Here is an 8,585-nt window from a genome sequence, read left to right as displayed (position 1 = left end):
TAAGTTTCCAAAATTTGAAAATACAAAGTAAAAAACTGAATTTTAATTATTTGTGGAAACAAATCAATTAGTGTAACCATTGATAAAAGAAAGGAATGTTTTATATGAATCACTCCTGTTCGTGCAGTGGGCTCAGTGTGATAAATATAAATGTTGGCAAAACCAGATATGTGCTCTCTTTAATGATAAAGAAAATAAGGAAACAAAAAGTTTATTTCCTTTACCCAAAATGCCGCTTAAAAGAAAGTGAAAATGGAGGACATAAGCCCTAGTTGGTGAAGACTGTTTTTGGTGCAAAAATCTGCCACCAACCATCCTTCGTGACCACTTAGAGCTTGTAGAACATTTATATTTTTGAGAGATGGAGAGAAACCTATGGTGAATGATTGAGAAGTGATTTCAAGAAAGGAAATGTTTCAATTATAACATTTAAAACCTTGTTTCAGAAATTTTCAGAGGAGGAAGTAATGAGAAAGAGAAGGGAGGAGTTCAAAAAATATCACTTATCAATCATTTAATGAGCTAATATGTCACATTAGCAATTTGTTAGTGGATTAACTAAATTTTAACGGCAATGAACAATCATCTTAATTTCAGTGATTAAATTGAGGAAAAAATTAAACTGACTAAAATAGGACAAACCCTATTCCTATTTTAAAGTGACTATTGGTGTGGTTTATCCAAAAAAATAATTATTTTTGTTCATATATTTAAAACTATATATTTTAAAACTAGAGCAAGCTCGGGCGAGCTAAGATTGGATTTAATTCGGACACGGATTTTTTTAACCTTGAATTTTTTCGAGTTTGAGCTTTCTTAGGCTCAGGTTTTCTCAAGCTAGGACCCCTTCAAGCTTGAATCAAGCTAGGCAAGCTCTAATGAATTTAGGTAATTTAGAATTTTATAAATTCTAAATATTTTTATTTTGAATGTAATAATTCATTTTACTTTTATACATAGTAACAACGTAATTCAAATTTGACTTATAAAAAAATAAATTATATATATATATATATATATATATATATATAACACAAAGTTATTTTATATAAAATAGGTAAAGTACTTATTTTAGGTAAAATTTATTATTTTATGATATTATATGAATTAACAAAATATCTTTTATTGTTCATTATTATATTATATTGACAATTGAGTAATTTTTTATCTTTCTTATTAAATTTATAAACCTAAATACTCATATTCTAAAATATTTATTCCAAAACTCAAATATACTATACTAAGTTATAACCCAAATAATATACTCATTATTACCCAAATTCAAAATAAACTAATAATAACTCAAATCTCAAGTTCAAAATAAAAGGAAATTAAACTCAATATCCAAATACAATTTGTAAAAGTTAAAGTCTAATTCAAAATCTAATTTAAAAATAATGATATTAAATTTTAATAATATTTTATGTATTGTTAGTTATTATTATAAATCTGTATTTTAATATACTAAATTGCACTTAATTATTGATGTTATGCTTTTATTATAATCTATAATACAATAACAGTTAATTGTATTAATATTTATAAAATATATTACTTTATATATAATACTACATCACGTACTATAATAGTAAAGTAATACATAATATATTAATTATTAACATATATCATTGTTTATTACCTGGATGAAATATACTCTAAGTCTCTATACTTTTCTTACATTTAAAAGTTAGCTCTCATATTATATTATATAATGTTATATCATATCATATAGTATATAATTTATTAAAGTTTATATGTATGCATCAATAATTAAACATTATAATATCATGTAATATTATATATTTTATTATAATCTATAATATATTAATAGTTATATATTAATTATTATATATTATTTATTATTGTACTAGTTGAAATATGTTCTAATTCCTTTACTTTTCATACATTTTAAAGTTAGCCCTCCTACCCTATTGTATAATCCTATATCATATCATGTAGTATTTAATATATTAATAATTTATATATCGTCAATGATTAAACATTATACTATCGGTAATATTATATCTTTTATTATAATCCATAATATAATTATAGTTATATATAATAGTAGTACATTATATATTAATTATTAATATATATTATTGTTTGTTATTATATTGATTGAAATATATTCTAAGTTTTTATACTTTTTTATATTTGAAAGTTAGTTCTCTTATTGTACTATATAATGTTATATCATTTCATATAGTATATACTATATTAATAGTTTATATATATATATGCATTAAAGGTGTTCATGGGTGCAGTCGAGTCTAAACATGATATTAACACATTTTCTTTTTGCCCAAATCGAGTCTAACCCAAAATATAAGCCTAATATTTTACCTAAGCTAGTCCATATCTGTAAATGGCTAACTCAAGCTCATTTTAGACCCACCCATATTATTTTTAAAATTTTTAAATATCTTTATTTATTTTTATTTTATTTTAATAATTAGAAAATTTATAAAACTTTTATTTATTATAGTTTAATAAATATAACATATCTAATTATATATACATTAATCCACTATCATCGTCGAGTAACCTTAACAATGGTAGAGAATATATATATATAAAAGAAGTAATGATGACCCTGAAAGACATGGCATGAGAGATAACGGTCCAAAGGGAAGCAGAATTTATGCCTTTTTATTTAATTCTTCTACCGTTATGATATTTGAAACAAAAGAATAAAAGTATGCATTATGTGTTGTCAAAGGCCATGATCACAACTTTGTGAAACTCTACCCTTTTTTTTTTTTTTTTGCCTTATTCTCTACCTTCACCACTTCTCTTCTTTTCAGCTTGGTGGGACTACTTACAGCTTTCCCTTCATCATACCTTGTTGACTTCAAGACTCTTATTTTCCCATTACCTCTTCCAACAATCCATTATCATCAACTTAAGCTTCCATGGGTATGTCTTTGATTCTTCTTTCCTTTCCTTTTTTATCCCTTTTTATACTTATATTTTGTGCAACATAGTATGTAGTTGAATGTTATTGACGTCCTGGATTATGAGTTTTTCTTTTTTTCTTTCCTAATTCTTGTTTATGCATACTTGAGGCTCATGGATGGAGTTATTCTACAACTTTTTGTTTTATTTTTCACATCAGTCACTTTTTACTTGTGTTTATAGGTTTTGTTTTGGCTGTTAATTACTGTTTACAGTTCTGTACTTGTATAATTGTTAGCATTCTTAGTAATCAAGAATACTGTTGTGGGATTCTACTAATCTAGTTACCTGTCTAAACTGTGAAGTATAGGATTTATCAGTTATTAGGAAATTAATGGATTCTTTCAAAATTTTGACTTATTTGTGTGGCTCTGTACCTTGATTATCAACCTGATTCAGAATTCAATTGATATGCTCTAACGTGGATTTATGCTTGATTTTGTCAAGCTAATCTTTAACAAGAGATAGATCCCGGATTAGGACATTAGTGGTTCAAGGTAAATTTACAACTTCTAAGGAGTTTTATGAAAAAGAAGAGCCTCCAGAATGGAAAGACTGTCCATTGATAGCCAACTCTATTAGCCAATTTCTTAGAGAAGGAATTTTGGAACCGAAAATGGATGTTGGTATCAAAATGGCTCAAAAGTGCAAATACATATAGGTTTGCTCTAGGATCAGCACCAGGGTCTTTTGCCAATAGTACTGCTGAATGCTGATGTATGCAACTAGGATCAGTCTCATGGTCTTTCACCAGCAGGTTTGCTCTATATTTATGCAGTAATCATATGTGTCTTGTATAGGGACTCATTACATGGTTTGGACCAGTGAATCCGTCATCGTTATATGTACTTAGATATACCGTATGAAACACTTTCCGAAAAAATGTCAACATTGAGCATGCAATTGACATCTGATTTCCATATCTTATCTAAAGGCAAATGTCATCCTTGCCCGTCGCTGAAGTCCTTATCCAGCAGAATAGGAGGCATGCTATGCAATTACGGTTCATCAAGCAAGTACAAGAAGTTGGATTCAAAGCTTGAAAGGAAGATGATTGAAATGAAGGGAAGTGCATCGGGACAATCTAATTTCAAATCAATTGACAGCATAATCTTGAGGTTCCCTCAGTTCAGGGAAGGATTGAGAAACCTCAGAGGCGTGTTCAAACAGTATGGTGGGTTGCAACAAGTAGTTTAATCTTAAGCTCTCTATAAGATTTTTTTTATCTTCGAGTTTTACCACAAAATGGCTCTCTTTCTCTAGATGAAGACTCCAATGGAACTATTGATCGCGAGGAACTGAACAGATGCTTGGAGAAACTGCAACTTCATTTTACAAAAGAGGAGGTTGAGGATTTGTTTCATTCATGTGACATTGACGGGAGCGAAGGGATTCAATTTAACGAGTTTATTGTGCTGCTATGTCTCATCTATCTCCTAATGAAGCCTTCCTCCTCTCCTGATAATGTATCTAAAAATAACTTATTTTTGTTTCTTTCCCTATGTTTAAGATTTAAGAACATAGCATGTTGCAGACAGTATTAATCAGTGTTTTTACTCGTGAATTGAGAATGTTTCAGACATTGAAGATGCATTCCCTGCAACTTGAGGCCACTTTCGATACTATTGTCGAAGCATTCTTGTTTCTTGATAAGAATGGCGATGGAAAACTGAACAAGAAAGATGTGATGAAGGCACTAAATGAAGCTTCTCCATGGGAGCGCTCCCCTGCACGTGTCACTCGGACTAGATTCAGTATCTCAGCTTCAACTCAACTTTTAATTAATTTCTCAGAAATTTCTTTCATCAATGATACTAATCTTTCTTTTGGTAATTCCCCATGGAAAAATGCAGAAGAAATGGACTGGGATAAAAATGGAAAAGTCAGCTTCAGAGAGTTCCTCTTTGCTTTTATTAACTGGGTCGGAATTGAAAGTGATGAAGAACTACCTGATTCGGGGACCTAATGGCACTCAGAAGGGCTACAGGATAAATCTGGATGAGGTCAGATTAAGATTTGTTCATATGCCTAAGACATCCCAAGTACTTAGTTGAACTGTTGTTACTGCATCATGTCATGTATATCTTTGCAGTTTTCTTTAAAATGATAAAAATTCAAGATATCCTGTTAAAGCAATGAATTTTTGTTGTAATTAGCATGAATGTGTTCATAGCAGTTGGTATAGCAAGAAACGCTTTGGTAGCCATGAATGGCTAACATCCAAGCTTCGCGAATTGTACTTGGAATCAATCAAATCTGGCTTAGATTATGAACACAGAAACTTCCTAATCACTGCTATACTATACAGGTACAACATTTCATCTCATTGTTTAAGATAGATACATACAAAAGCACAGGCACTACCTTTAACGTACACATTAATCGAAACGAAAATTGTTGCGGAAAACGAATGCTAGAACTTGCCTCTCCTCCTGTATGAGTTTCAATGTAATCCCAGAGCATGGATTCTTCTAACAAGTGACAAAGAACAGGCATTTCTCTCTTTCCATTCTTCACTACCCTCCTTCCTCTGCCATTCTTCGATGAAGCTTTTATCATTCCCATCAAGTATGCTCACTATCTGCCTTATGGTAGGCCTTAATTTCGGGTCAGATCGTGTGCAAGCGATTCCCAGTTTTGTCAGTCTCAAAACTTCTTCAGTATTGTATTCCTCCTTCAACCTCGTGTCCACCAGTTCCTCAAACGGCCTTTTCCGTGCCTCAAAGTTGTGTACTCGTTTCACCAATAATACCTCAGGCTGCCTAAAGTCGGCTGCCATATATCCGCTGACCACCTCAAGCACCACCACTCCAAAGCTATAAACATCAGCCATTGGTGTTGCTTCTCCAGATTCTATATATTCAGGTGACATATAACCGAAAATTCCACGAACTGATTTGTTTTTGTTGGTAGCTGCGTGATGGCCGTGATCATTTCTTGTCAAGAACTCAGCCAGAGCAAAACTACTAAGCCGTGGATTCATGTCGGGATCAAGAATGATGGCTGAAGAGGTAATGTTCCTATGGATGACTTGTTCATCCCATTCCTCGTGAAGATAAAGAATTGCAAAAGCAAGGGATTTGATAATGTTGTATCGACGTCGCCATTGCAAAATAGAGCTGCCAGTTATATTGTTATGGTGAAAAAGGAGGTGACTCAACAGTTGATTCGCCGAGTAATCATATACAACGAGCATCTCTCCTTGCTCGGTACACCATCCACGGAGTTGAACTAGATTACGGTGGCGGAGCCTCGCTAAGTTTTGGAGTTCACTTGAAAACCTTGTTCGCAATGCAGGGCATTTGGTCATGCCAAGTCTCTTCACAAGAATGTGATGACGGTTGTCAAGGAAACCTTGGTAGGCAGTTCCGAAGTCAAGCTCCGCCACCCTTCGTGATTCCGCAAAATTATCAGTGGCGACAATGAGCTCCTTGAAGGGTATTTCCCTTGGAGTGTCGACCATAAAGAAGTTGGTTGGACGACGGCTGCTGCTGGTGGATAAACTGGAACCATTGACTCCAAATTCAGCAGTTTCATATATAGTTTCTTCGGTGGCAGTTGCATAATCGGATGAAGCAAATGAGACAGTAATGTTGACGCTGCTGGTAGTGGCAGTGGCGGTGGACAACCGACTACTGGCGGTGCTCTTGCTTCCACTAGTATTGGATGAGGATGAGAGTGAGATGTATAAAGGGTGAGACTCAAATGACGGTAGAGTCGGAAGTTTCCCGGAAATATTACCAGAAAGAACTTCAACAACCCATTTCATATTAGGCCTCAACAATGGATTATGGAGCGTGCAAAGGAGTCCTATATGAAGGAACTGCTCCATATCGGCAAGCTTGTAGGAGCCATCTACAAGTCGACTGTCCCCTGCTTGTAAAAGCTTATCTTCATCAGACAACCTTCGGATCCAATCAAGCAAAATGATTTGCTCGTCGGGAAACGTAAGATCAACAGCTCGCCTCCCCGAAACCACCTCTAAAACAACAATCCCAAAGCTGAAAACATCTGACTTTGTAGTCGCCACACTTCGTTTTTGGAAACTCTCCGGTGGGAGGTACCCAATTGTGCCACCGATCCTCGTCGTGTCAACTAAACGGAATTGGTGTCGTTTCGTCGCTGGTGTCCTGATTTGGTACTCCAGTTCATGTTCCAGCCACCGTGCCAGGCCGAAGTCACCGAGCCGGGCATTGTACTGGGAGTCGAGCATCACGTTGCTTGTTTTTACGTCGCGATGTATGATTTGAGTCTCCAGTTGTTCATGGAGATAAAACAGTGCAGCCGCAAGACCTCGAACGATTTTCCTCCGGCGGTCCCAGTTTAAAGGTGGTGCCCCGGTATTTTCGGGCCTTCTAAAGAGTACTCTGTCGAGGCTTCGATTTGGCATGTAGTCATAGACGAGGAGCAACTGGTCTTCATGAACGCACCAGCCCCTCAACCGAACAAGATTTCTGTGGCGGAGATGAGCCACCGCCACCAGCTCAGCTGCAAAAGTCTTTTCAAACCTCTCCCCTTTCTCGGCCAAACATTTGACGGCCACCACAGTTCCGTCACTTGGTAAGACAGCTTTATACACTCTCCCGAAACCCCCACTTCCAAGAATTTCATCTTGACAGAATCCTTTAGAGCCTATGTAAAGCTCGGCGTAACTGAAAATCCTTGGATTGTCTCCACCAACTTTCTCCGACATCTGAACCCCTGCGAGGTCATGAAAAACGCTCGACTGCTGCCTCCTCGGGTTAGCACAATGAAGCAGGCATCTGGAGCCATAGAAGCGGCGGAGGGAATCCCGGATGAAACCAACAAAATGAGCCCCACAGTTACGGTACGGGTGCTTCTTCCCCTCCTTTTTAACAGGTTTTTCCACTGGGGGGTAGTCCAAGGGAGCGATTTCATTAAAATCAGCAGGTAAAATGAAGCAAAGCCGGTTCACCTTCATGGTGGTGATGAAAGTATATGAACATGAAGGAAATATTAAACTTTGGGATACTTAATATATGAGTTGGGATTGTGAATGCGGTTTTCTTGATAGTGCTTTTATTCAACGTTGGTAGGTTTGCATGGTTGAATTGTTTCCTATAAAACTTTCCAAAACCTGGAAGCTGCCGTCCCCTTTTGTGATGTAACCAAATAAAGGAAGATTCTCATTTCTCCAAATCACCGTAATAAGTATCACCCCTTTATTATATTTTTCTTTTGCCTTCAAATTTAAGGTTTAGATTTTTGTAGTAATAATAAATGAGAAGAAAAATATAATTTGGTTTAAATAAATAAATAATAATTTTATAAATTTAGCTTAACGAGTAAAAATGCTCATTTTATTTAAACATTTTAAACTCAACAGAAATCCTAAACCGACAAAAAAAACTAATTATTATAGTTAATATGGGTTATATTTATAAAATAAATAAATTCATTTATAAATCATTATATTTCACTTTACACTATTCATGTATCATACTAATCTATATATTTGTTGTATGATCTGTGACAACAATCAAACACATAAAATTCTTAGAAGAAGGTTTCACACAGGACCACCTTTGAAGCGCGTGGAAACATCTTTGAAAAATTCATGGTCGTACATTTTGCTAAACCCCTTTAGATTATTGGGTCAAGGTTTT

The 8,585-nt window shown here is 34.6% G+C and overlaps 2 protein-coding genes across 2 annotated transcripts; one reads left to right on the top strand and one right to left on the bottom strand.

Annotated features, from left to right (window-relative positions):
* The first annotated feature begins 2,661 nt into the window (after positions 1-2,661).
* On the top strand, positions 2,662-5,192 carry LOC108453983 (probable calcium-binding protein CML22). The gene is made up of 5 exons (XM_017752257.2): positions 2,662-2,919; positions 3,893-4,132; positions 4,222-4,424; positions 4,538-4,712; positions 4,812-5,192. Exons 1-5 carry the CDS (start codon positions 2,916-2,918, stop codon positions 4,922-4,924), a joined length of 735 nt encoding a protein of 244 aa, XP_017607746.1. The 5' UTR covers positions 2,662-2,915; the 3' UTR covers positions 4,925-5,192.
* LOC108453982 (receptor like protein kinase S.2) lies at positions 5,193-7,900 on the bottom strand. Its single transcript, XM_017752256.2, has one exon. The coding sequence runs from the start codon at positions 7,898-7,900 to the stop codon at positions 5,402-5,404; it is 2,499 nt and encodes an 832-aa protein (XP_017607745.1). The 3' UTR covers positions 5,193-5,401.
* Positions 7,901-8,585: the final 685 nt, after the last annotated feature.

Source organism: Gossypium arboreum, chromosome 10, assembly GCF_025698485.1.
Source record: "Gossypium arboreum isolate Shixiya-1 chromosome 10, ASM2569848v2, whole genome shotgun sequence".
NCBI lineage: Eukaryota > Viridiplantae > Streptophyta > Magnoliopsida > Malvales > Malvaceae > Gossypium > Gossypium arboreum.
Note: the sequence above shows the minus strand (reverse complement) of the source record. Positions and strands in the feature narration are given on the sequence as shown.

What these genes read in the sequence shown, in the direction of transcription:
- LOC108453983 (XM_017752257.2), top strand. An exon ending in AGGCGTGTTCAAACAGTATG is followed by an intron (nt 4,133 to 4,221) that starts GTGGGTTGCAAC and finishes CTCTTTCTCTAG; the next exon opens with ATGAAGACTCCAATGGAACT. An exon ending in CTTCCTCCTCTCCTGATAAT is followed by an intron (nt 4,425 to 4,537) that starts GTATCTAAAAAT and finishes AGAATGTTTCAG; the next exon opens with ACATTGAAGATGCATTCCCT.
- LOC108453982 (XM_017752256.2), bottom strand. Translation starts at nt 7,900, where the DNA reads ATGAAGGTGAACCGGCTTTGCTTCATTTTACCTGCTGATTTTAATGAA.